This window comes from Bos grunniens, chromosome 17 (genome assembly GCF_055505025.1).
Source record: "Bos grunniens cultivar Pamir isolate PY7600 chromosome 17, Bosgru_T2T1.0, whole genome shotgun sequence".
In the NCBI taxonomy this organism is placed as follows: domain Eukaryota; kingdom Metazoa; phylum Chordata; class Mammalia; order Artiodactyla; family Bovidae; genus Bos; species Bos grunniens.
In genome coordinates, this window is record NC_141181.1 from 13,360,224 (window position 1) to 13,386,925 (window position 26,702).

At 40.5% G+C, this 26,702-nt stretch overlaps 1 protein-coding gene across 13 annotated transcripts in view; it reads left to right on the forward strand.

Moving 5' to 3' along the window:
• Nucleotides 1–26,702, forward strand: part of ANAPC10 (anaphase promoting complex subunit 10) — a 168,641-nt gene that overhangs the window by 8,728 nt on the left and 133,211 nt on the right. For all 13 annotated transcript variants that reach the window (XR_015144168.1, XR_015144167.1, XR_015144169.1 and 10 more), the window contains one exon: nt 14,441–14,531. Coding sequence is in view for 8 of the 13 variants with exons in the window: in XM_086346547.1 (XP_086202673.1) it covers nt 14,441–14,531 (91 nt within the window). In the remaining 5 variants the exon portion in view is untranslated. The remainder of the gene's footprint in view (nt 1–14,440; nt 14,532–26,702) is intronic.

Genomic DNA, 26,702 nt, shown 5'->3' on the forward strand with positions numbered 1-26,702 from the left:
GATCCTTTATCAGTATACTTCCAATTTCTCTCTCCCATCCTTTATGCTATTTTGACATACATTTTATTTTTTGCATATTTAAAACCTTAGGATACATTGGTGCTATTTTTGTTTTAAAAGCTCGGTTATGTTTTGGAGTGATTTAAAATCAAAACCTTTAACTTTCAATTTTTGGAACTTTTTATTTCTTTGAATAGATCCAGGTTTCTGTCTGGCATCATATTCTTCCTGCCTTAAGAACTTTCTTTACAGTTTTTATATTGCAGGTCTGCTAGCAATGTTTGGTTGAAAAAATTTTCATTTTGCTTTTTATTACTGTGGTATATTTTCCTTGCATGAAATTCTAGGTTGGCATCTAGGTTATCTATCATCTAGCATTCTAGGTTATCATCTCTATGTCTTAGAGATGATATTCTGTATCTTCTGGATTACATAGTTTCTGAAGAAAAGTCTGCTCTAGTCAATGTGGCTTTTTTCCCTCTGCCTTCTTTTAAGATTTTATCTTTAATATTTAGCAGTAAAGATATGAAGTGTGTGTATGTGTTTAATCCTGCTTGAGATTCATTGAGATTCTTGGATCTTCTGGCTTGATGTCCTGCATTATTTTGAAAATTCACTGCCATTATTTCTTCTAGTTTTTCTTTTGCCCCATCCTCATCTTTCTGGGAATCTAATTATACATATGCTTGTTGTTGTTGCTGTTCAGTTACTCAGTTGTATCCAACTCTTTACAGCCCCATGGATTGCGGCTCACCAGGCTTCACTGTCCTTCGCTACCTCCCAGAGTTAGCTCAAACTCATGTCCATTGAGTCGATGATGCCATCCAACCATCTCATCTTCCGTCACCCCCTTCTTCTGCCCTCAAATCTTTCCCAACATCGGGGTCTTTTTCAGTGACTTGGCTTTTCACATCAGGTGACCAAAGTATTGGAGCTTTAGCTTCACCATCAGTCCTTCCAATAAATACTCAGGGTTGATTTCCTTTAGGATTGACTAGTTTGATCTCCTTGCTGTCCAAGGGACTCTCAAGAGTCTTCTCCAGCACCACAGTTCGAAAGCATCAACTTTTTGGTGCTCAGCCTTCTTTATGGTCCGACTACTGGAAAAAACATAGTTTGATTAGACGGGACCTTTGTTGGCAAAGTGATGTCTCTACTTTTTAAGATGCTATCTAGGTTTATCATAGGTTTTCTTCCAAGGAGCAAGCATCTTTTAATTTCATGGCTGCAGTCACCATCCACAGTGGTTTTGGAGCCTAAGAAAATAAAGTCTATCACTGATTCTATTGTTTCCCCATCTGTTTGCCATGAAGTGATGGGACTGGATGCCATGATCTTAGTTTTTTTGAATGTTGAGTTTTAAAGCAGCAGAGCATTTAATTTTGGTAACCATTTGGTATTTGTCCCTTTGCTTTAGGTGCTCTATTTATTTCCCCTTTTTTTCCTCTTAGTGTTTTGCTTTGGGTTTTTTAATTGGTCTAGCTTCAAGTCTACTACTTCTTTCTTTGGCTTTATTGAATCTACTAATGATTCTAAGGAATCTTTCATCTTTGCTATGTTTTTTATTTATGGATTTTTCATTTGACCCTTAAAGGAGTTTTTCCTATGTTGAAATTCCCTGTTTCTTTGTTTCATCTACCTTTCCCCCTAAATTCTTTAACATATTAATCATAGCTATTTAAAGTCCCTGTTTGTTAATTTAAACATCTGGTTCATCTCTGAGTCTATTTCTAGTGATTGCTTTATCTTTTGATAATATTTGTTTCTTTTGTTTGTGTGTCGTAAATGTGCTGTGCTAAGTCATGTCCAACCTCAGTGGTGTCTGATTCTTTGTGACCCTGTGGACTGTAGCCTGCCAGGCTCGGCTGTCCATGGGATTTTCCAGGCAAGAATACTGGAGTGGATTGCTGTGCCTTCCTCCAGGGGATCTTCCCGACCCGGGGATCGAACCCTCATCTCTTACATGCCCTGCATTGGCAGGCGGGTTCTTTACCACTAGCACCACCTAGGAAGTCTGTCATAAATGTTTACCAAATGCTAAACTGTGGAAAATTCTGAAAGAGATGGGAATACCAGACCACCTGACCTGCCTCTTGAGAAATCTGTATGCAGGTCAGGAAGCAACAGTTAGAACTGGACATGGAACAACAGACTGGTTCCGAATAGGAAAAGGAGTACGTCAAGGCTGTATACTGTCACCCTGCTTATTTAACTTATATGCAGAGCAACATCATTAGAAACGCTGGGCTGGAGGAAGCACAAGCTGGAAACAAGATTGCCGGGAGAAATATCAATAACCTCAGATATGCAGATGACACCACCTTTATGGCAGAAAGTGAAGGAGAACTAAAGAGCCTCTTGATGAAAGAGGAGAGTGAAAAGGTTGGCTTAAAGCTCAACATTCAGAAAACTAAGATCATGGCATCCAGTCCCATCATTTCATAGCACATAGATGCAGAAACAGTGGAAACAGTGACAGACTTTATTTTTTGGGGCTCCAAAATGCAGATGGTGACTGCAGCAATGAAATGAAAAGACGCTGGCTCCTTGGAAGAAAAGCTATGCCCAACCTAGACAGCGTATTAAAAAGCAGAGACATTACTTTGCTAACAAAGTCCATCTAGTCAAAGCTATAGTTTTTCCAGTAGTCAGGTATGGATATGAGAGTTGGACTCCAAAGAAAGCTGAGCTCCAAAGAATTGATGCTTTTGAACTGTGGTGTTGGAGAAGACTCTTGAGAGTCCCTTGGACTGCAAGGAGATCTAACCAGTCCATCCTAAAGGAAATCAGTCCTGAATATTCATTGAAAGAATTGATGCTGAAGCTGAAACTCCAGTACTTTGGCCACCTGATGTGAAGAACTGACTCATTGGAAAAGACTGATGCTGGGAAAGATTGAAGGCCGAAGGAAAAGGAGACAAAAGAGGATGAGATGGTTGGATGGCATCACCGACTCAATGGATGTGAGTTTGAGTAAACTTCAGGAGTTGGTGATGGACAGGGAGGCCTGGCATGCTGCAGTCCATGGGGTCACAAAGAGTCGGACACGACTGAGCGACTGAACTAAACTGAACTGAAACATTAGTAGATATTGAAAAAAATGGTATTTACACTCTGAAATGATTACCTCTTTTCTGTCAGACTTTTATAGTGGAAGTTGATTAAGGAATTGACCTGGGTTTTAGATTGGTGGGTTTTTTTTTGTTCTGTTTTGTTATGGTTACCTTCAGTATCACAGGCTTCAGATTCCTCTAAAGATTCCAGTGTTTGTGGCAGGGGCAGTTGTGCCAGAGGAGTTTTCTTAGTATTCCTCCTCCATAATCGTTTTCAGTTATCTCTCTATCCCTGGGCTTCAAGGGTGTCTGTCTCCATGCTCTTGCCCTGCCTCCAGTGGTAAAATGTGATGGTTGTTACTCAATGCAGAGGATCAGAGGCAGGACTTCTCTGTTTTTCTAGTCCGACTTCAATCCTAGATAGCTCTTGTGTACCTGGTCTCCAGGATGGGACCTTCTCAGCATTTTGGTCCCTCCTACCTATGAAAGTGAAACTGGTCTTTGTGGCTCAGCTGGTAAAGAATCCGCCTGCAACATGGGTTCGATCCCTAGGTTGGGAAGATGCCCTAGAGAAGGGAAAGGCTACCCACTCCAGTGTTCTGGCCTGGAGAATTCCATGGGCTGTCTAGTCCATGGGGTCGCAAAGAGTTGGACACGACTGAGCGACTCTCACCTCACTTTCACCTATGATAGTGAAACTCCGATCTTTCCTAGGGGAGAGTTTTCTGTCCTGTTCCAGAGGAAGGAGTGTTCCTGCTCCTTTTCCAAGAATATAGCGTTTTTTTCTTTCCTTCTTTCCCAGCAGGTCTGTATCTGTTCTGTGTGCCGGAGTTAGCAGGTTTGACTTTCTTCCCTTAGCGGCTTAAGTTCTTTTTCTGTAGGAGAGAGGCTTTGAGGGGAGGAGGGGTTTTTGCTTTTCCTGCAGTGGTAGTCAGTCCCCTCCTCCGTGCTTGCACCGCTGACTTTCCAATTTCCTGTTCTCCCGGCAAAGTGTCCTCTTATGTGCACAGTGAGGGCTCTTAGAAAAGAATCTAAGAGTCAGTGTGAATTCACCTTGTGTGTGAGACTCCCAGGGCTGCTATTTTTCTATGATAGCCCACACTTAGCCTTTAGCAGTTTGTTGAAGTTCTACCTAATTCCTTTTTATGTGTGTATTGGGTCGTTGTTCCTTCCTCCCATGCTCTACCACAGTTGGGACTGGCTGTCCATCCTTTCTCTCCTAACCTGCAAACTATCCTTCTTGGGTTTCAGGGTATTTGGTTGCTGCATAATTTTAAGGGTTCATGTCTCCAAGAAAAATTATGAGATTTTAGTTTATCTAGCCATTTTTTGTTGTTTGAGTAAGGGTGGTGCCTTTTTCCAGCTTCATAAGTTCTAGACTGCTTCAGAAGTTTCTAATATTCTCTATAACACCAAATGTTTCTGTGAATTTACTCAAATTGAGTATCTTCTGTTGCTTTACTTAGTAGCATAATTCAATTGGTGCCATGCTAATCTCAGTAACAGGGTAGGAATCAGTGCCAGTTCACACTGTTTTATGCTGTGGGGCTTGGCAGAGGGCAGCACATAGAAGTAAGTCATTGGTTCCCTGAAGATGCCCCCACTGTCTGACATGTTGGGGCTGCAGGGCAGACCAGTAGCTGACACTGCCAGAAGAACGCTGGGATCACTTACAATCGCGTTGGGTGGGAAAGTCATGAAATTCATCAGTGCACCGTCATGTGTTTCATGTCTGTGACTTGCAGCTTTGGCTTCACCAGTGAAGTATAATTATGTGATTATCGTTTTACATGTCATGAATGACGGAATACTCTTTATTAATGAGAAACAGCCTGAGAAAGTTGTTGAACTTTTACTTTGGTTCTTTATAGTAAGATGTTTTTCAGCCTAAGTCAGCAGACAGTTGCTGAAATCTCTAACACTGTTAGAGATTAAAAAATAAGAAAAGACCTTATTGTCAAGGAGTTCACAGTCTAGTGGAGAAAGTAATAATTAGTCATTATTATACAATGTAGTCATGGATAACTTTTAGAGTGAGGTTCTGTTGTAAGTACTTTGCATGTATAAAATAAACCATCTCAGTAAAGTCTCTGAAAGTCGTATGAAGTATTATTTACTGTTATTTTTTTAATCGCTTTCCAAATCAGGAAACTAGAGCCCAGAAAAATTAAGTAACCTGGCAAACATCACCTGGTAAGTGGGGATGCTGGGATTCAAGGTAGCCAGTCTGCACTAGGTCATACTGCTTTCCACAAGTGTGGGCTCAGTGCAGTGGTGGCCGGAGAAGAGGCCAGGAGGATCGCCGTGGAGGATCAGGGACGTGTTTATGGAGATGATTCACATCTGGAGTGAGGGGGTAAGGTAGAATGTCACTGAGGAAGGACCTGGGGGCAAGAAGAATGGTCTGTGCAAAGATGTAGAGCCTAGCTGCTATGAGAACATGGTGCTTTCAAAGAATTGTGGATAGTCAGTAAGCCTAGAACAGAGCAGAGGAGCATAGGTGGAACTAGTTAGGAAGAGAGCTGATCAGAGGGGACTTTATTAAGCCGTTCATATTTCATTGTATATGTAGTATGTGCCACTGAACAATTTTAGCACAACAGCACAGTGTTCACATTTGAGAATTGTGGAGGATGGCCTGAAGTGAGGCAAGATTCGAGGTAAAGAACTGAGTTAAGAGCCATGCAGTAATTCAGGAGAGCACTGATAGAAGGGAGAATTTTAATATACTTCCAAAATGTTAGTATCAGTCTTTGGGAGATACAGATTTACCTCACTGCGATAGCGTGGTTGGTAGTAGATGGCTTTGCAAAACTGTCATTTTTTTCTTTGGAAATATTCAGTATCTCACTCAGATGATAGTTGAAATGGATTTAGTAGATTCAGCTTAATTTAATACATATCAGAAAATTATCTTTCTTTAAAAATTATTTAATTAGAGGGTAATTACAGTATTGTGGTTTTTGCCATACACCAACATGAATCAGCCACGAGCAAATTATGTTTTGATTAGTGTAAGTTATTGTGGTTTTAATCAGGAAGAACTATATAGGATAGTTTTCCATTATCTAGAATGACTGGATAATTTAGAATTCTGGGTAAATTTAATTTTTGATTAATCGGATGTTAATCAGAAGCACTTGGTTTCAAAATGTATATGACTTTTGACAATATTTTTAAGTTGTCTCTTTTTCTTGTCACATTAAGTATGGCATTGTTGTTGTTGTTCAGTTGTTCAGTGGTCCAGCTTTCACATCCATACATGACTACTAGAAAAACAATAGCTTTGACTATATGGACCTTGGTCTGCAAAGTAATGTCTCTGCTTTTTAATATACTGTCTAATTTTGTCATAGCATTTCTTCCAAGGAGCAAGTGTCTTTTAATTTCATGGCTGCAGTCACCATCTGCAGTGATTTCGGAGCCCAGGAAAATAAAGTCTCTCATTGTTTCCATTGTTTCCCCATCTGTTTGCCATGAAGTGATGGGACTGGATGCCATGATCTTAGTTTTTTTAAATGTTGAGTTTTAAGTCAGCTTTTTCACTGTTCTCTTTTACCTTCATCAAGAGGCTCTTTAGTTCTCCATCGCTTTCTGCCGTAAGGGGAGTGTCATCTGCGTATCTGAGGTTATTGATATTTCTCCTGGCAATCTTGATTCCAGCTTGTGCTTCGTCCATCCCAGCATTTTGCATGATGTACTCTGCATAGAAGTTAAATAAGCAGGGTGAGAATATACAGCCTTGAAGTACTCCTTTCCCAATTTTGAACCAGTCTGTTGTTCATATCCGGTTCTAACTGTTGTTTCTTGACATAGTGAACTTAATAAAACCTGTTTTATTTCTGAGGGTTTTGTAGGACATGTGGGTCATTCTTATTATCAGCTTGTAAAAAGTTTAAGAAACTGGGTTTGAATACATACTTCAGAATATATTTAGAAGTTCTTCTTAAAAAATTAAAGCCAACAACCAAGAAAATGTGGTCCTAATAACTTTTGTGTGCAAATATGTTTTCTTTTGACCTGAAATGAATGGACTTGGAGATATTTCTCCAACAAAGGGGTTTATTCAGCATTAGCAGAAAATTGTGGTTTGGGGATTTTCAGCCGTGGAAAGCCACATGCAAGTTCCCATGTGACAGGGGAAGAAGCATACTTTAATAAAGAAAAGGAAGCGGGGGGAGTCTGTAGTAAACAAAGAATCCATGGCTTTTCATTGGCTGAGTCCCTGCTAGGGAAGAATAAGAGTCTTTCTTCTTCCTGTTTGGCTCTGCTATGGTCCCAGGGCATGTCAGCTCTCCCTTCTGGTCTCCCAGCTCTGTTTAATTGAGGTTTCTGTTTAATGTTTTGCATTTCCCTCTTTTGATTGAGAGCTTTCTCAAGTTTGGTGGACAAGGTGAATCATGTGAATCTAAGAGCCTGTTTCTTAGAGTTTGTTGGCACAAAGATTGGTTAGCAGTACTGATAGGGTCCTTTCCAGCAGTGTTGAAGAGTTCTTCTGGAGGTATGTTTTGCAATAGATGAAATCTTTAAGTTGTAAGGTATGATGCTTAAGGTCTTCGTCTCCCAGGAGCAGACTGTGGAAAGGTTGCTGTACCAAAGCAGGGTTATTCTTAATAGAAGCAGTTAGGCCTTTGCAGTACTGGAGCGCCTCTCCTTATATTGGTTGTGGGTCAGAAGATGCAGGAGCCAAGTGCACTGGGCATTTCATGATTTTGTCAAAGGGCTAGAGTTTATGAGTGGGTCTGAGACTTAGAAGGACCAATCACAGTGCTTCTGGCCACAGTATTTGGAGGGACTGTACAAATTTTGCCAGTTGAGTCTTAATGCTTTTTGTGCGTTCAACTAAACTAGATGATCAAGGGTGGTAAGCATGATACAAGTGCTATAAGATTGGCCAAAGCATGTCGACTTGTTGAAATACCTGGCCAGTATATTGGGTTCTTCAATCACTGTAAAATTCAAGAAGAACCTCTTAGGTAGGAAAAATGATTTGCTAAAGGGCTTAAGCCACAGAAAAGGAGTAGCTTATATGCAAGGCTTCAGTCTTGTAAAAAAACATAGAGACCATGACTAAAACATTTATATCAGCAAGACAGAAGAAGTTGTATGTGATCCATTTGCTAGACCTCAAATGGTCCATTAAGCAGTTTAATATGTACAGGAGCAGTACAAACAAGCTTCCCTGGATTGTACTTCAAACAAGTGGACAAGTGAGGTAGGCACTCTTTGTAGCCTTGTTAATGTTTTCTCACCAGTATTGATGCATGAGGACTCTCATTATGTCAGTAGATCAATAGGACAGTGGTGGGGAGTGGGAATTTGAGTCTCTAGTAAAACTGGATTATTATTTGGTTCAAACCAGAGCTTTCTCTTTTTATCAAACAGTTACTGAATTTTCAGTCTTGTTTTTTTCTTTTCTGAGGCCAACTGTTGGGTTCTAGACAGTTTTTCTAAATTACCATTTGGAGAAATATCCTTGTAGACCATGACACAGGTTTGATTGCTGTTGGTCCCTTTAATGGCAGCATTCCTACAGAAATTTCAGCAAGGTGATTTCCCTTAGTTTCCAGAGAGTCATGTTTAGAATTCCCCCAAATCTGAATAGCTAAAGCAGAGGTAAAAGTATCACATTGAATAATTTCTGAACTTAGGGGCCATTTTAAATTTTATTTCTGCTGTAATTAAGGAAATCACGTTGGTTTCACAACATTTCAAAATCATGAGCTACTCTGAAAGCATATCTACTACCACTAAGTATCAGCAGCTTTGTCTTTGGTTAAAGTACAGGATCATGTAAGAGTATATAATTCAGCCTTTTGGGCTGAAGTAGCCATAGTAACCAGTACTCTTGCCTAGAAAATCCCATGGATGGAGGAGCCTGGTAGGCTGCAGTCCATGGGGTCGCTACAAGTCGGACGCGACTGAGTGACTTCACTTTCACTTTTCACTTTCACGCAATGGAGAAGGAAACGGCAACCCACTCCAGTGTTCTTGCCTGGAGAATCCCAGGGACGGCAGAGCCTGGTGGGCTGCCGTCTCTGGGGTTACACAGTCGGACACGACTGAAGCGACTTAGCAGCAGCAGCCATAATAAAGATGCTGCCTCAACAGCTTCAAGAGGAATTGTAATTGCTTACCCAGTACAATATTTGCCATTGTCACCTTTTAAATAAGCATCAGTGAACCATGAGAAGTCAAAGTTACCTAGAGGAATTTACTGTAGGTCATCATAAGGAGTCAGGATGTGGTCTGTCAGCATTAAGCAGTTGTGAAGGACTTCATTAGTGACAGGAGCAGAGTCCTGAGTTCAGGCTTTTACAGTGTAAGAGAGTTATTTGAGGAACAGTGTACAAAGGACATTTTAGGAGGTGAGGCAGCTGATTGAGAAATGTTAAGTATGAGAATTCAGGAGAGCTTCTACTGCATCAGGTACCAAAGTGGTTAAAGGGGATTCCACAATGATTTTTTTGCTGACCTTAACCAAAAGGGCAGTGGCTGCAATGGCTCTAAGGCAAGTGGAGAGTATCCCTCTTCCACAGGGTTTAAGGCTGAGAGCTTTAAGTGGTGGCTCTTTTCCTGTGAGAAATCTTGAGAAGGAGCACAAAGAAGCAAATCCTTCACATGTTGCAACAAAGCAGACAGAATCCCCAGGGACTTTTATGTCATCCAGACCAGCCTTTGGGATTTGTGAGAAAAAAAGAAGGACCCTCAGTAAAACCCTGAGGCTTTATTATCTAGGTGACTTGTATTTCTTCCCAAATGAAGGCAAAAAGGTATTGGCTCCCTTCATCAGCTGGAGTACTAAAGAATGCACTGCGTAAATCAGTTACAGTTAAAGAATTTATTCCTGATGGGAATGGGGGGATTAGAAACAGCAAGGTGTCCAGGGATAAATAACAGTGTTGCTTATTGCTAGTGGGTCCTGGACAAACCTCTACCAATAAAATGGGAGTTTTTATAGGGATAATGGGGTCTTGAACCTTATAATCTTGTATTATTGGCTTTATGCCTTGAAAGACGTTTTTACTTATAAGGTATTGATTAATTCTAGGAAGAGGTTTTGAGGAGTTGTTTGAATCTTGATGGGAGATATGCTATGAATTTTGTTAGTATCAGTTGAAGATTTTGCCCATAAGGAGGGTGGTAGTTGATTTAATAGGGACAAAATGCTCGGTGTTTCTGAAATCTGCTCTAGTACCATCAGAGATGGAGCAAACAAAAGATGTCAAAGCGTCATTTAATTAAAGGATCATTTAATTAACTGTTAAAAGGGTCAAAGGGTCATTTAAATTCAAATTTTAATTATTTTGAATTAAATAATTGAATTGAAATAATAATAATTGAATTATTATTTAATTAAATTAAGTAATACTTTGTTATTTTGCTGCTGTCAGTGTCTAATAATTTTCCCTTTTGGAAGAAAGAAATTCTGGCATGATAACTCTCTTAAGAAGTCTTGGCCCCTAATAAATGAATAGTGGTGGAGGAACTGAGGGGAAAAAAAGTCTGAACTCTTGAAAGGGCCTAGACAAAAGGGAAAAGTTCAGGAACCTCCTGAGGGTGATCACAGATCCCCATTATTTGAACTGTGAGTTCTCTGAGACAGGGGCTGTTTTATAGTAGTGGGGTATAGAGAGTGGCTCCACTGTCGGAACTGGAAGAGATTGCTTCTCAATCTGGAGAAATGTCTCTCCAGACTGGCTGAGAGGATTGAGAAGAGTCCCTGTAGCTCCTTAGACCCCTATCGTTGAAAATTGGGAGGACACTGGAAAGGCTGATTAGAGGGCTGAAAGCACCTAAAGTGCTTCAGTTTGGAATAGTCTCTTTTCCAGTGTTGTAACTCTTGGCAATAGTAGCAGAAACTAGGAGGGCTTTGGTTCTGTCTAGGAGCCTTCATTTGCTAGAATTGAGAATTAAGAATTTAGGCAGTCTTCCTTTGAGATGACTCATCTAAAATGCAAGCGAATTAGCTCACCAGATTAACTGTATCTGGAGTGAACATAGTTTTCCATTCTATCCTGGTCCTTTTTACTAGAAGGGCAAGAGTCAGCCCATTAATAAACAGAAGTAGAGGTGACCTGAGTGGGATCAACATTCAGATGGAAGGCCAGAATTTTCTTCAGAAACAATTAGAAGTTGATTATAATAATCATAAGGAGGTTCATCAGATTTTTGTATGCAAGTCTGAATTTTGTTCCAATCAGCAGGCTTTGGAAAAGCCCCGGGGATGGCTCAATGAAGCTGTTTATCGGTTGCTTGAGGCTGGTCACATAATAAGTTGGCAGGATGGTTTCCCAGTTATAATTCTAGAGACCTTTCAGGATTTTCTCAGTTAGTGGTTTTCATCCAGTGCTGGCCCTGGCCCTCACCAGTTATCTTTGAACTAGTTGATAGGAATCAGAGAAACCAGGTTGGTAAATTTTAATGACTGTACTAAATTCCTTAGCAAATATGTAAGAATCTTCAATTACTTTGGGATCATTTTTGGCTTGGGATCAGTTTGGCTTGCAGTTCAGTTTTGGTCTGGGAATTATAAGAAATTAAGGGTTTAATGTATATTATCATATGTGAAATAGATCACCAGTCCAGGTTCAATGCATGAGGCAGGGCGCTCAGGGCTGGTGCATTGGGATGACTCAGAGGGATGGGATAGGGAGGGAGGTAGGAGGGGGGTTCAGGATGGGGAACACATGTACACCCAGGGCTGATTCATGTCAATGTATGGCAAAACCCACCACAATATTGTAGTTAGCTTCCAATTAAAATACATTAAAAAAAAATAAAGAGAAGACATACTTCTTCCCTCCCCCCACAAAAAAAAAGAAATTAAGGGTTTAGCCTTTAGAGCCTTAGGAGGCTTAAAGAGGAACATTCTGACAAATTCTAAAGAAAAGGGAGTTGGCAGAGTTTAAGAGACAAGGGGAAGGTTGGCGAGAGAATTAGTATGGGGGAATTAAAGGAACAGAGGAGGTGTCGTCAGCACAGAAGAGAAAGAGGAAGATGGCACCAGAGGTGGAGTCTGGCCACAGGAGCTACGGGAGGGTGACAAGATGGTGCCTGAGGTGACGCCTACAAGCAGCCAAGGAAGAAGAGCCTGAGGCTTCAGGAGCCATTTTATCTTTCTTTAATCATTTGTTTGCCTCAGTTCATCTTAAAATTTGATTTTGCAGAGAGACCATTTTAGACTCCTGATAATGTTGCGGAGCCTCAAAATACCAACCAAAATAAGCATTACACTCAGTTCTGGAAATTTTTGAGCTATGGTAGTCCGATTCAGCTCTAAGGCAATTAAGTTAGGAATCTCAAAAGTTCTCTGTAATGGCCATTGATATTTTTAATTGCCTTTGGTCAAGTTGGTCCATTTAGTTAGAAATGTGCCTGAGGAAGGACTTGGGCTTTTAAACATAAAATCATCTGGAGTCCTCCCAGGGGGCGGGCACACTCAAAATGTTTAGATCACTAGGATCTCATTTCTCTGAAGGTTTTCTCTGGAGTAAAAGAACAATTTCCAAACAGCTTACAGCACAGACAGCTCAATTCAAACAACTTGCAGGCTAATTTCAGCCAGTTTGAAGGAGACAGCTTGGTTTGGAGGAGGCAGGCCAGACTTTTTTAAGCCAGTTTCCAGAGGAGAGTCCCTTCCAAAGGAGTACGATGAAGAAAACTGGAACAGTTTCAGGGAAACAGCCCCTGTTCCCAAATGAATGGGCCAAAGGTATTTTCAGCCAGCTTTGGTTGAAACAGTCTGATCTCAAAATTAGAGTGACCTGCCAAATGAATACTTGTATACAAAACAAAGCCTTAACCGAAGAGATGAAACCTTAAGACAGATCCCAAATAAAGCCTGGAGAGCTTCAAATGCTAAGAGGGCATGTGCCCAGAATCAAGAGAAAGACTTACTTTCATACTCCAGGGGCAGCGAGAAAGCAGTGAGTGGGTTCACTGTGGGTATTGCACCTGTTTGCTCACCAGTCCTGGACCTTTGGAGGCCTGAACTGGTCCCCATTCCCTATGTGGGCCACTTCTAAATATTTGTTCTGAAATAAATATTCTGCCAGATATTTCTCCAGCAAAGATGGGTTTGCTTAGGATCAGAAGAGCATTGGAATTCAGGGTCTGCAACCACAGTAAACCATGCGCAAGTTCCCACAATGAAGGGAAGTAGCACCCTTTTATAGGGAGGAAAAAGAAGTGGGGAGGGCTTTAATAAACAGAAAGCCCATGGCTTTTCACTGGCTGAGTCCTTGCCAGGAAAGGAGAGGAGTCTTTCTTCTTCATTTTGGTTCTGTTATGGTCACAGGGTGTCAGAACTCCCACTCTGGTCTCCCAACTCTGTTTAACTGAGATTTCTGTTTATTAATTTTTTATGCTTCTAAGAATTGAAGTCTGGTTAAGAGGACGGGAGAATTTTGGTTAATTTAAATTACACAGTACTGACCATCCTGGGCTGGAAGAAGCACAAGCTGGAATCAAGATTGCCAGGAGAAATATCAATAACCTCAGATATGCAGATGACACCACGCTTATGGCAGAAAGTGAAGAGGAACTAAAAAGCCTCTTGAAGAAAGTGAAAGAGGAGAGTGAAAAAGTTGACTTAAAGCTCAACATTCAGAAAACTAAGATCATGGCATCTGGTCCTATTACTTCATGGCAAATAGATGGGGAAACAGTGTCAGACTTTATTTTTTTGGCCTCCAAAATCACTGCAGATGGTGACTGCAGCCATGAAATTAAAAGATGCTTACTCCTTGGAAGGAAAGTTATGACCAACCTAGATAGCATATTGAAAAGCAGAGACATTACTTTGCCAACAAAGGTCCATCTAGTCAAGGCTATGGTTTTTCCTGTGGTCATATATGGATGTGAGAGTTGGACTGTGAAGAATGTTGAGCGCCGAAGAATTGATACTTTTGATCTGTGGTGTTGGAGAAGACTCCTGAGAGTCCCTTGGACTGCAAGGAGATCCAACCAGTCCATTATAAAGGAGATCAGCCCTGGGTGTTCTTTGGAAGGACTGATGCTAAAGCTGAAACTCCAGTACTTTGGCCACGTGATGCGAAGAGTTGACTCATTGGAAAAGACTCTGATGCTGGGAGAGATTGAGGGCAGGAGGAAAAGGGGACGACAGAGGATGAGATGGCTGGATGGCATCACCGACTCGATAGACGTGAGTTTGAGTAAACTCTGGGAGTTGGTGATGGACAGGGAGGCCTGGCGTGCTTCGATTGTTGGGGTTGCAAAGAGTCGGACACGACTGAGTGACTGAACTGAAGTGAACTGACCATCCTCTTTATCAAACTTGCTGGACAAATACATATAGTAGTTTTATGTTTTGAATATATGGCTCGCTCTTTTTCATGAGAATTCATTGTCACTTGTGATTTTAGGATTTGGAGTGGATCAGTTACGAGATGACAATCTAGAAACTTACTGGCAATCAGATGGATCCCAGCCTCATTTAGTGAACATACAATTCAGGTAATACGTTTAAAATTTTTTTCAATTTGTATAGGTTATAAGTGGACAAAGAAGTTGATTTTATTGACAGAAAATTTAAATATAGAAATTATAGTGAAGTACACTTAACTCTGCTCTTTATAAGCCTCAGGGATTACTTTTCTACTCAATTAGATTCTGTGTTTTAAGTTTACTCTGTCTTATCCTTTATTAATTCTTTTTTTTTTCCATTTAATCAATACTTTTTGTTGAAGTGTAGTTGATTTACAACGTTGTGTTAATTTCTGCCGTACAGCAAAGTAATTCACTTATATGTGTGTGTATATGTATATATGTACACGTTCTTTTTTTAGAATATTCTTTTCCATTATGATTTATCATAGGGTATTGAATGTATTAAGAGGTCTCTGTGCTATATATAGTATGACCTTGTTGTTTTCTTTATGTATTCTTCATGGTATTTACACAGTTCCTTTTATGTAGATATTTGTCAGATATAGTTTTCAGTATGATTTATATCATAAAAATATGCTTTGCTTACACCTTAATGAATTGCTTTAAGTATACCAGAAGTGATGATGTTAAGTTCGTTAGCTATAAACCGTTCATGTAACTTCTCATATTTATACTTCCATTTGGAAGAAAACTTTATTTACCTTATTACCTCTAAGGACACTTTCAGTTTTGAAATGCTTAATTTTGGTGTAAATGAAAAACAGCCATATGTTTGTCAGTTGCTTTGAATTTATTGATAGATAGGAACCAGTCAACTTGCTTATCTTGCTCCATATACACCATCTCTTTTAACATTCTGTGTATAGTATTTTTAGTTTGTTTTCATTGTCCTAGAATACAGATCAACACATTTCTTATGAAAAAACCTGGTAGTAAATCTTTTAGGCCTTTTGTGCCGTCTGGTCTCTGTTGCAGCTACTCGTTAATGCCACTATAGCGTGAAAGCAGCTGAAGGCAGCGCATAATCACTGAATTCAGCTGTTCAGAGTAGTCGTTGTAACGTGAAGTGAAGTCGCTCAGTTGTGTCCTACTCTTGGCGACCCCGTGGACTGTAGCCTACCAGGCTTCTCCGTCCATGGGATTTTTCATGCAAGAGTACTGGAGTGGGTTGCCATTTCCTTCTCCAGGGGATCTTCCAGACCCAGGGATTGAACCCAGGTCTTCTGCATTGCAGGCAGAGCTTTACCGTCTGAGCCAGCAGGTAAAGGTCCTTGTTTATTTTATACACAATAGTGTATGTATGTTAATCCCAAACTCCTAATTTATCTGTCTGCCCTCCCCTCCCGCACCGCCCTGCTATTTTCTCTGGCAGCCATACGTTTGTTTTCTGTCAATACGTGGATTTGTTTTGTAAATGAGTTCATTTATATCATTTTGTTAGATTCTACTTGTGAGTGACATTTGATACTTGTCTTTGTCTGTCTGACTTACTTCACTTAATATAATAATCTCTAGGTTCATCCATGTTGCTGTGGATGGCATTATTTCGTGTATATTCCATTGTGCATATATACCATGTCTTCTTTATCCATTTGTCTTTGGACATTTAAGTTTCTTCCATCTTTTGACTATTATAAATTGTGCTGCAGTGAACATTGGGGTGCCTCAGTCTTTTTGAATTATAGTTTTCTCCAGATACATGCCCATCATTGGGGTTCCTGGATCATATGGTAACTCAAGTTTTAGCTTTTTTGAGGAACCTTTATACTATTATTCTCTAGGGCTTCCCTGATAGCTCAGTTGGTAGAGCCTGTAATGCAGGGAACCCTGGTTCAGTTCCTGGGTTGGGAAGATACCCTGGAGAAGGGATAGGCTACCCACTCCAGTATGGTAAAGAATCTACCTGCAGTATGGGAGACCTGGGTTCAATCCCTGGGTTGGGAAGATCCCTTCTGGAGTGGAGAATTCCATGGACTGTATAGTCCATAGGATTGCAAAGAGTCGGACACTACTGAGCAACTTTCACTTCCTTCCTCATATTGTTCTCCATAGTGGCTGCACCAACTTACATTCCCATCGGACATGTAGGAGGGTTCCTTTTTCTCCACACACTCTCCAGCATTTATTATTTGTAGACTTTTTAATGATAGCCATTCCAACTGGTATGAGGTGATACCTCATTGTAGATTTGATTTGTCTAATAATTAGCGATATTGAGAATCTTTTCATGTGCCTGTTGGGCATCTGTATGTCTTCTTTGGAGAAATATGTTTAAGTATTCTGCTCATTTTTTGATTTTTTTTTTAAATTAAGCCTTATGAACTGTTTGTGTATTTTGGAAATTAATCCCTTGTTGGTAGCATCATTTGCAAATATTTTCCCCATCTGTAGGTTGTCTTTTCATTTTGTATATAGTTTCCTTTGCTATGAAAAAGCTTTTATTAGGTTTCTTTTGTATATTTTTTTTTATTTAGGCAACAGATCCAAAAATATATTGTGGCAATATATGTCACAGAGTGTTCTGCTTATGTTTTCCTCTAGGAGTTTTACAGTATCTGGTCTTAAATTTAGGTCTTTGATTCATTTTGAATTTATTTTTGTGTGTTGTGTTAGAGAATGTTCTGATCTCATCCTTTTACATATAGGTGTCCAGTTTTCCCAACACCATGTATTGAAGAGACCATCTTTTCTCCATTGTATATTCTTCCCTCCTTTGCTACAGATTAATTGACCATAAGTGCATGGATTTAGAGCTTCCCAGGTAGTGCTAGTGATAAAAAACCCATCTGCCAATGCAGAAGATGCAAGAGATGCAGGTTCGATCCCTGGGTCAGAAAGATCCCTTGGAGGAGGGCATGGCATCCCGCTTCAGTATTCTTGCCTGGAGAATCCATGGACAGAGGAGCCTGGTGGGCTACAGTCCATAGGGTCGCAGAGTCGGACATGACTGAAGTGACTTAGCACACACACAGTCACACATTGATTCATTTCTGGGCTTTCTGTCCTGTTTCATTGATCTGTATGTCTGTTTCTGTGCTGGTACTATACTGCTTTGATGACTGTAGCTTTGTGGTAGTCTAAAGTCAAGGAGCGTGATTCCTCCAGCTCCATTCTTCTTTCTGAAGATTGTTTTGACTATTTGGCATCTTTGTGTTTCCATACAAGTTTTAAAAATATTTTGTTATAGTTCTTTGAAAAATGCTATTGGTAATTTGGTAGGGATAGGATTGAATCTGTAGATTGCCTTGGGTATTATGGTAATTTTAACAATAATGATTCTTCCAGTCCAGGAACGCAGTATATCTTTCCATCTATGTGTGTTGTCTTTAATTTTTTTCATCACCATCTTATGATGATCAGTTTTTGGAGTACAGGTCTTTTGCCTCCTTTAGTCAGTTTAGTTCAGTCGCTCAGTTGTGTCCAACTCTGCGATCCCATGAATTGCAGCATGCCAGGCCTCCCTGTCCATCACCAACTCCTGGAGTTAACCCAAACTCACATCCATCAAGTCAGTGATGCCATCCAGCCATCTCATCCTCTGTCGTCCCCTTCTCCTCCTGCCCCCAATCCCTCCCAGCATCAGAGTCTTTTCCAATGAGTCAACTCTTCGCATCACGTGGCCAAAGTACTGGAGTTTCAGCTTCAACATCAGTCCTTCCAATGAATACCCAGGACTGATCTCCTTTAGGATGGACTGGTTGGATCTCCTTGCAGTCCAAGGGACTCTCAAGAGTCTTCTCCAACACCACAGTTCAAAAGCATCAATTCTTTAGCGCTCAGCCTTCTTCACAGTCCAACTCTCACATCCACATATGACCACTGGAAAAACCATAGCCTTGACTAGATGGACCTTTGTTGGCAAAGTAATGTCTCTGCTTTTTAATATGCTATCTAGGTTGGTCATAACTTTCCTTCCAAGGAGTAAACGTCTTTTAATTTCATGGCTGCAATCACCATCCCCAAAATAAAATCTGACAGTGTTTCCACTGTTTCCCCATCTATTTCCCATGAAGTGATGGGACCAGATGCCATGATCTTAGTTTTCTGAATGTTGAGCTTTAAGCCAACTTTTTCACTCTCCTCTTTCACTTTCATCAAGAGGCTTTTTAGTTCCTGTTCACTTTCTGCCATAAGGGTGGTGTCATCTGCATATCTGAGGTTACTGATATTTCTCCCGGCAATCTTGATTCCGGCTTGTGCTTCCTCCAGCCCAGCATTTCTCATGATGTACTCTGCATATAAGTTAAATAAGCAGGGTTTACCTCCTTAGGTAGGTTTCTTTTTAGGTATTTTATTCTCATTTGATATGATGATAAATGAGATTATTTCCTTAATTTCTTTTCTGATATTTCATTGCAGTATATGGAAATGCAACAGATTTCCATCTATTAGTATCCAGCAACTTTACTGAACTCACTGATGAGCTGTAGTAGTTTTTTATTAGTGTCTTTGGGATTTTCTAGGTACAGCATCATGTAATTTTGCAAACAGTAACAGTTTTACTTCTTTTCCAATTTGAATTCTTTTTATTTCTTTTTCTTCTCTTACTGCTGTGGCTAGGACTTCCAAAACTATGTTGAATAAAAGTGATGAGAGTGGGCATCCTTGTCTTGTTCCTGATCTTAGGGGAAATGCTTTCAGCTTTTTGCCATTGACTATGATGTTAGCTGTGGGTTTGTTGTATATGCCCTTTATTCTGTTAAGGTATGTTCCCTCTATGCCCACTTTCTGGAGTTTTATCACAACTGGATGTTGAATTTTATCAAAAACTTTACCTACATCTCTTAAGATGATGACATTGTTTTATTCTTCAGTTTGTTAATGTATATTTCATTGATTAACTTGAGGATATTGAAATATCCTTGCATCTCTGTGATAAATCTCACTTGATTGTGGTGTATGATCCTTTTACTGTATTGTTGGTTTCGGATTGCTAATATTTTATTGAGAATTTTTGCACCTGTGTTCATCAGTGATATTGGCCTGTAATTTTCCTTTTTTGTGGTATCTTTGTCCAGTTTTGGTATCAGAGTGATGGTGTCGTCATAGAATGAGTTTAGAAGTATTTCTCCCTCTGTAATTTTTTGGAATAGTTTAAGAAAGATGTGTTAACTCTTCTCCAAATGAAGTTCATAGTTCCTGGCTTACCTCTGCAGCCCTCTGGTCCTAGACTTCTACTTGTTGGGAGTTTTTAAATTACTGATTCAGTTTCAGTACTGATAATTCATCTGCTCATATTTTCTGTTTCTTCTTGGTTCAGTCTTGGGAGGTTGTACTTTTCTAAGAATTTGTCTATTTCTTCCAGGTTTTCCCTTTTATTAGTTGCTCGTAGTGGTCTCTTTCAATTCTTTATATTTTGTGCTGTTGGTTGTAACTTTTCCTTTTTCATTTCTGATTTTATTGATTTGGTCCCTTCCCCTTTTTTTCTTGATGAGTTTGGCTAGGGATTTATCAATTTTGTTTATCTTTTCAAAGAAACAGCTTTTAGTTTCATTGTTCTTTTCTGTTGCTTTTTAGTCTGTCTGCATACTGAGTTGCTTCAGTCATGTCCAACTCTGTGACCCAATGGACTGTAGCCCCCCAGACTCCTCTGTCCATGGGATTTTCCAGGCAAGAATGCTGAAGTGGGTTGCCATGCCCTTCTCCAGGGATCTCCTCCGATCCAGGGATCAAACCTGCATCTCTTAATGTCTTCAGCATTGGCAGGCAGGTTCACTAGGATTCATATAGAATTGCTATTATTTCTTGCTTAGATAGGCTTCCTTGGTGGCTCAGATGGTAAAGAATCTGCCTGCAACGCAGGAGACCTGGGTTTGATTCCTAGGATGGGAAGATCCCTGGAGGAGGGCATGGCAACCCACTCCAATATTCTTGCTTGGAGAATCCCTATGGACAGAGGTGCTTCGTGGGCTCAGTCCATGGAGTTGCAAAGAGTTGGCTATGACTGAACAACTAAGTACAGCACAGCACTTGCTTAGATATTTGATAAAATAACCATTGAAGCTATCTGTTCCCAGTGTTTTTTTATGTGAAGTTGTTTTTTTTTTTAAACATACAATTTATTATTTCTTTAATTTATTTTCTATTCCTGAATCAGCTTTCTTTCTTGCCGTAGCACAGATTTTCTCTTCAATTACCAGTTTATCTCCCATTTCATTGATACATTTCTCCCTCCAGAAAAATATAGTTTTTTATGCCTCAATTGTCAGCAGGTCTTAAAATTACTTTTTAGTGTAATTTTAATTTTATATTTGGGTATAGTTGATTTACAATGTTGTGTTTGTTTCAAGTGTACAGCTAGGTGATTAAGTTATATATATGTGTATATATATATACACACACATATTGTTTTTCAGATTCTTTTCCCATATGGGTTCTTACAGAATATTGAGTAAAATAGTAGGTTCTTGTTGATGATCTGTTTTATTGAATCAGTTTTGGTAAGTTGTTTTCAAAATTCATCTAATTTATTGGCCCAAAGTTGTTACCAATATTCCGTTATCGCAATAGTGTGATTTGTAAGAAAGATACATACTTGGTTATTCAGATGTCTCATATATACTTGGTCTTCATTCATACTTCCTGGCTCACAGCTCCCTAAACCCTTGGCATTTCCTGAATGATAAGAGCAATGGGATGATATTTGACTTCTTGCTCTCAGGTTCTTGAAAACACTTAAGGGAAGGGGACTTTTGGATTCCCCTCAAGGGTGGAGCTAGTTGTGGAGAGAATCAGCCATGTGACGAGAAGGTTGGAACTTGCAGTCCCACCCTGTGATTTCCAGGAAAGGGAGAAAGTATTTTCCAGTATGTTCACATTATTCTGGAGAAGGAAATGGCAACCCACTCCAATATTCTTGCCTGGAGAATCCCATGCACAGAGGAGCCTGGCAGGCTACAGTCCATGGGATCGCAAAGAATCAGACACGACTGAACGACTGACACTTCACTTTATTTCCCATTGCATATGCTGTTCTTTAGTTTTGCTACTTCCTAATCAAGAGATGGCATCTATGACTCCTTTCTTGAAACTAATCAGGCCTTTGTGGATTTCTTGTCTAACAGAATATGGAAGTTATAATACTGTTCTTTCTAAGACCTGGTCATAAAAGTCAGTTTCTTCCTTGTTCTCTGTTTAATGGATTCTTTCCCTTGGTACTCATTTACCATGCTGTGAGAAAACCTATATCAAATAGAGAAACCCATAAAAAAAAATGAATCAAAACCCAAGTCCTCAGCTAAGCTCCCAGCTGACAAGCGGCACAGCTTGCCAGCTGTATGGGTGAGCCACCTAGAAGCTCATCCTTCAGCTCTCGAGTCAAGTCGTCACACCTGATGCTGTGTGGAGCCTTCACTTCTGGGCCCTGTCCAAATTCCAGATTCATAAACAAAGAAAAAAATTATTTTTTTAAGTCACTAAGTTTTGAGATGGTCTGTTGTATACCTATAGATACCTATTTATGTTTTCTCTTTTTAAGTTACTATTTTTTAATTCCATCATTTCTGTCTTTTCTTTAGCTGCCTTAATTGACTGATTTTTCCTCATTCAGTTCAGTTTAGTTGCTCAGTTGTGTCCGACTCTGTGACCCCATGAATCGCAGCACTCCAGGCCTCCCTGTCCATCACCAACTCCCGGAGTTTACTCAAACTCATGTCCATCGAGTCAGTGATGCCATCCAGCCATTTCATCCTCTGTCGTCCCCTTCTCCTCCTGCCCCCAATCCCTCCCGGCATGAGGGTCTTTTCCAATGAGTCAACTCTTCACATGAGGTGGCCAAAGTACTGGAGTTTCAGTTTCAACATCAGTCCTTCCAATGAACACCCAGGACTGATCTCCTTTAGGATGGACTGGTTGGATCTCCTTGCAGTCCAAGGGACTCTCAAGAGTCTTCTCCAACACCACAGTTCAAAAGCATCAGTTCTTCAGCACTCAGCTTTCTTCACAGTCCAACTCTCACATCTATACATGACCACTGGATAAACCATAGCCTTGACTAGACGGATCTTTGATGACAAAGTAATGTCTCTGTTTTTCAATATGCTGTCTAGGTTGGTCATAACTTTCCTTCCAAGGAGTAAGCGTCTTTTAACTTCATGGCTGCAACCACCATCTGCAGTGATTTTGGAGCCCCAAAAAATAAAGTCTGACACTGTTTCCACTGTTTCCCATCTATTTGCCATGAAGTGATGGGACCGGATGCCATGATCTTAGTTTTCTGAATGTTGAGCTTTAAGCCAACTTTTTCAGTCTCCTTTTTCACTTTCAACAAGAGGTTTTTTAGTTCCTGTTCACTTTCTACCATAGAGTGGTTTTTCTGATTCTTCATAGTAATTTTTTATTAGATGCTGGATATAGTAAATTTTACCAAGGTGAGTGTTGGATTTTTTTTTTTTTTTAAGAGAATTAGACTTTGGTCTGGCAGTCAGCTAAGCTACTCAGGAATAAAGCTGATGGGGTTTCCCTGGTGGCTCACTGGTAAAGAATCCACCTGCCAATGCAGGAGACATGGGTTTGATCCCAGGTCCAAAAAGGTACCACCTGCTGTGCAGCACACTCTAGAGCCCGGGCCCCACACTGCTCAGCCGCCATAGCTCCTGAAGCCTGTGCGCTCTGGAGCCTGTACTCTGCAAGAGAAGGCACTGCACTGAGAAGCCTGTGCACTCTGGAGCCTGTACTCTGCAAGAGAAGGCACTGCACTGAGAAGCCTGTGCACTCTGGAGCCTGTACTCTGCAAGAGAAGGTGCTGCACTGAGAAGCCTGTGCACTGCGATTAGAGAAAACCCCAAGCAGCAATAAAGACCCAGCAAAGCAAAAAAACCAAACCTAGTTTCTTTATTAAAAAACAAAGAATCAACTTGATCTGTTTTAAGCTTGACTTTAAACCTCTTTATCGGGAACCTAGAGTACCTTTTGTAATGGGATAGACAGTAAATATTTTAGGCCTGGCAAACTAATTAGGGTTCAATAATATTGAACTCTAAAATTAAACAGACTTACCCATCCAGTCATCAAAGTGCTAGATGGGTGGAGCCAGCCCCTATTAAATGTGTGATGTGAGGGTTCTAAGCGCATGTTTGCTTCCTGTCAAACTTTCTCAGAGGAAGGGGAGAGTAGTGGGTGAGGGGATAGAGAAAGGCTGGGAAGATTACTTATGTCATCAGAATAAAAGATTACACTCTTTCTTCTCCCTTCTTACAGTACTTTATCCTAAGATGCCTGGCATATAGTAAGCATTCAGTTATGGTGATTATTATTATGATGATTTGAGCAATTTGAGTAGCTGTCACTGTCTCCTCATCTATGCATTTACCCTTCCCACATACATTGCCATTGGACAAACAGCATGATTTTGTATGCAATATTAGTTTTTAAATTTACCACGAGATAAAAATTATAAATAAGTTTAAAAGGCTTTATGGAGTAATAGTTTTAAATTTTTCATGAGGCACAGTTTGCTTTGCAAATCTAATGAAACTACATATATAGTATAACTATGAACTGGACAGGGAACAACAGACTGGTTCCAAATAGGAAAAGGAGTACGTCAAGGCTGTATATTGTCACCCTGCTTATTTAACTTATATGCAGAGTACATCATGAGAAACGCTGGGCTTGAAGAAGCACAAGCTGGAATCAGGATTGCCAGGAGAAATATCAGTAACCTCAGATATGCAGATGACACCACCCTTATGGCAGAAAGTGAACAGAAACTAAAAAGCCTCTTGATGAAAGTGAAAGAGGAGAGTGAAAAAGTTGGCTTAAAGTTCAACATTCAGAAAACTAAGATCATGGCATCTGGTCCCATCACTTCATAGGAAATAGATGGGAAAACAGTGGCTGACTTTATTTTTTTGGGCTCCAAAATCACTGCAGATGGTGACTGCAGCCATGAAATTAAAAGACATTTACTCCTTGGAAGGAAAGTTATGACCAACCTAGACAGCATATTAAAAAGCAGAGACATTACTTTGCCAACAAAGGTCCATCTAGTCAAGGCTATGGTTTTTCCTGTGGTCATGTATGGATGTGAGAGTTGGACTCTGAAGACAGCTGAGTGCCGAAGAATTGATGCTTTTAAACTGTGGTTTTGGAGAAGACTCTTGAGAGTCCCTTGGACTGCAAGGAGATCCAACCAGTCCATTCTGAAGGAGATCAGCCCTGGGAGTTCTTTGGAAGAAATAATGATAAAGCTGAAACTCCAGTACTTTGGCCACCTCATGCGAAGAGTTGACTCATTGGAAAAGACTCTGATGCTGGGAGGGATTGGGGGCAGGAGGAGAAGGGGACGCCAGAGGATGAGATGGCTGGATGGCATCACCGACTCAATGGACGTGAATTTGAGTGAACTCCGGGAGTTGGTGATGGACAGGGAGGCCTGGCGTGCTCTGATTCATGGGGTCGCTAAGAGCTGGACATGACTGAGTGACTGAACTGAACTGATACCTGTGATTTCTGGGGCTACCTAGACCTGGCTTACTGGTAGCTCAGTTGGTAAGGAATCTGCCTGCAGTGCAGTAGGCCCAGGTTCCATCCCTGGGTGGGGAAGATGCCCTGAAAAGGAAATGGCAACCCACTCCAGTATTCTTGCCTGGGAAATCCCATGGACAGAGGAGCCTGGTGGGCTACAGTCCCTGGAGTTGCAAAGAGTCAGACATAACTGAGCCATTAAATCATAGACCCGAGGGTAAGAACCCATGATGTAGATCAAATTTAAAGAATTATAAACATCTACACACTACTGTTAAATGGTGTCAACAGCAATGTTGAATAAGCTAAAATACAATTAATAGAAAAGTGATGATAGTTAAGATCCTGTGAGGCAGGCAGACACATGTGTGAACTCCGACTCAGCCCACTGACTAGCTTTGTGACTTAAGCCAGTTACTAACTGGACATGGAACAACAGACTGGTTCCAAATAGGAAAAGGAGTACATCAAGGCTGTATATTGTCACCCTGCTTATTTAACTTATATGCAGAGTACATCATGAGAAACACTGGACTGGAAGAAACACAAGCTGGAATCAAGATTGCCCGGAAAAATATCAATAACCTCAGATATGCAGATGACACCACCCTTATGGCAGAAAGTGAAGAGGAACTAAAAAGCCTCTTGATGAAAGTGAAAGAGGAGAGTGAAAAAGTTGGCTTAAAGCTCAACATTCAGAAAATGAAGATCATGGCATCCGGTCCCATCACTTCATGGGAAATAGATGAGGAAACAGTGGAAACAGTGTCAGACTTTATTTTTTTGGGCTCTAAAATCACTGCAGATGGTGACTGCAGCCATGAAATTAAAAGACGTTTACTCCTTGGAAGGAAAGTTATGACCAAGCTAGACAGCATATTAAAAAGCAGAGACATTACTTTGCCAACAAAGGTCCATCTAGTCAAGGCTATGGTTTTTCCTGTGGTCATGTATGGATGTGAGAGTTGGACTGTGAAGAATGCTGAGTGCCGAAGAATTGATGGTTTTGAACTGTGGTGTTGGAGAAGACTCTTGAGAGTCCCTTGGACTGCAAGGAGATCCAACCAGTCCATTCTGAAGGAGATCAGCCCTGGGATTTCTTTAGAGGGAATGAGGCTGAAGCTGAAACTCCAGTACTTTGGCCACCTCATGCGAAGAGTTGATTAATTGGAAAAGACGCTGATGCTGGGAGGGATTGGGGGCAGGAGGAGAAGGGGACGCCAGAGGATGAGATGGCTGTATGGCATCACCGACTCAATGGACATGAATTTGAGTGAACTCCGGGAGTTGGTGATGGACAGGGAGGCCTGGCGTGCTGCAATTCATGGGGTCGCAAAGAGTCGGACACGACTGAGCGACTGAACTGAACTGAACCGGAGTGTTACTTTTTTTCCCTTCAATCAGTAAAATTGAGATGATAATAGTTCCTATATCACAGGGTTGAGGAGTCAATGAGGTAATGCATATATAAAACATTCATTCTGGGCCAGACACAGAGTATATTCACTTATTCACTCACTGTTTCTGCTGTTGCTGTTGTGTTTATAATTATTAGTGTGCCTTTCTAAGCTAACTCTGATTATCTTTAGGTTCAGTGACTAAATTATCCTGAATTTAATAACAGAGATGAAATTATTCTGAGCAGAAAGTTTGGTCCTTTAGATCTGCTTTTGTTAAGAAAGAAAAAGGAATCCTTAAAAGTCATCTTCATGATCTTTGATCTTTTCACGATAAGAAAGACCTTTCACTGCCTGTTTATGGCTGGTGTAT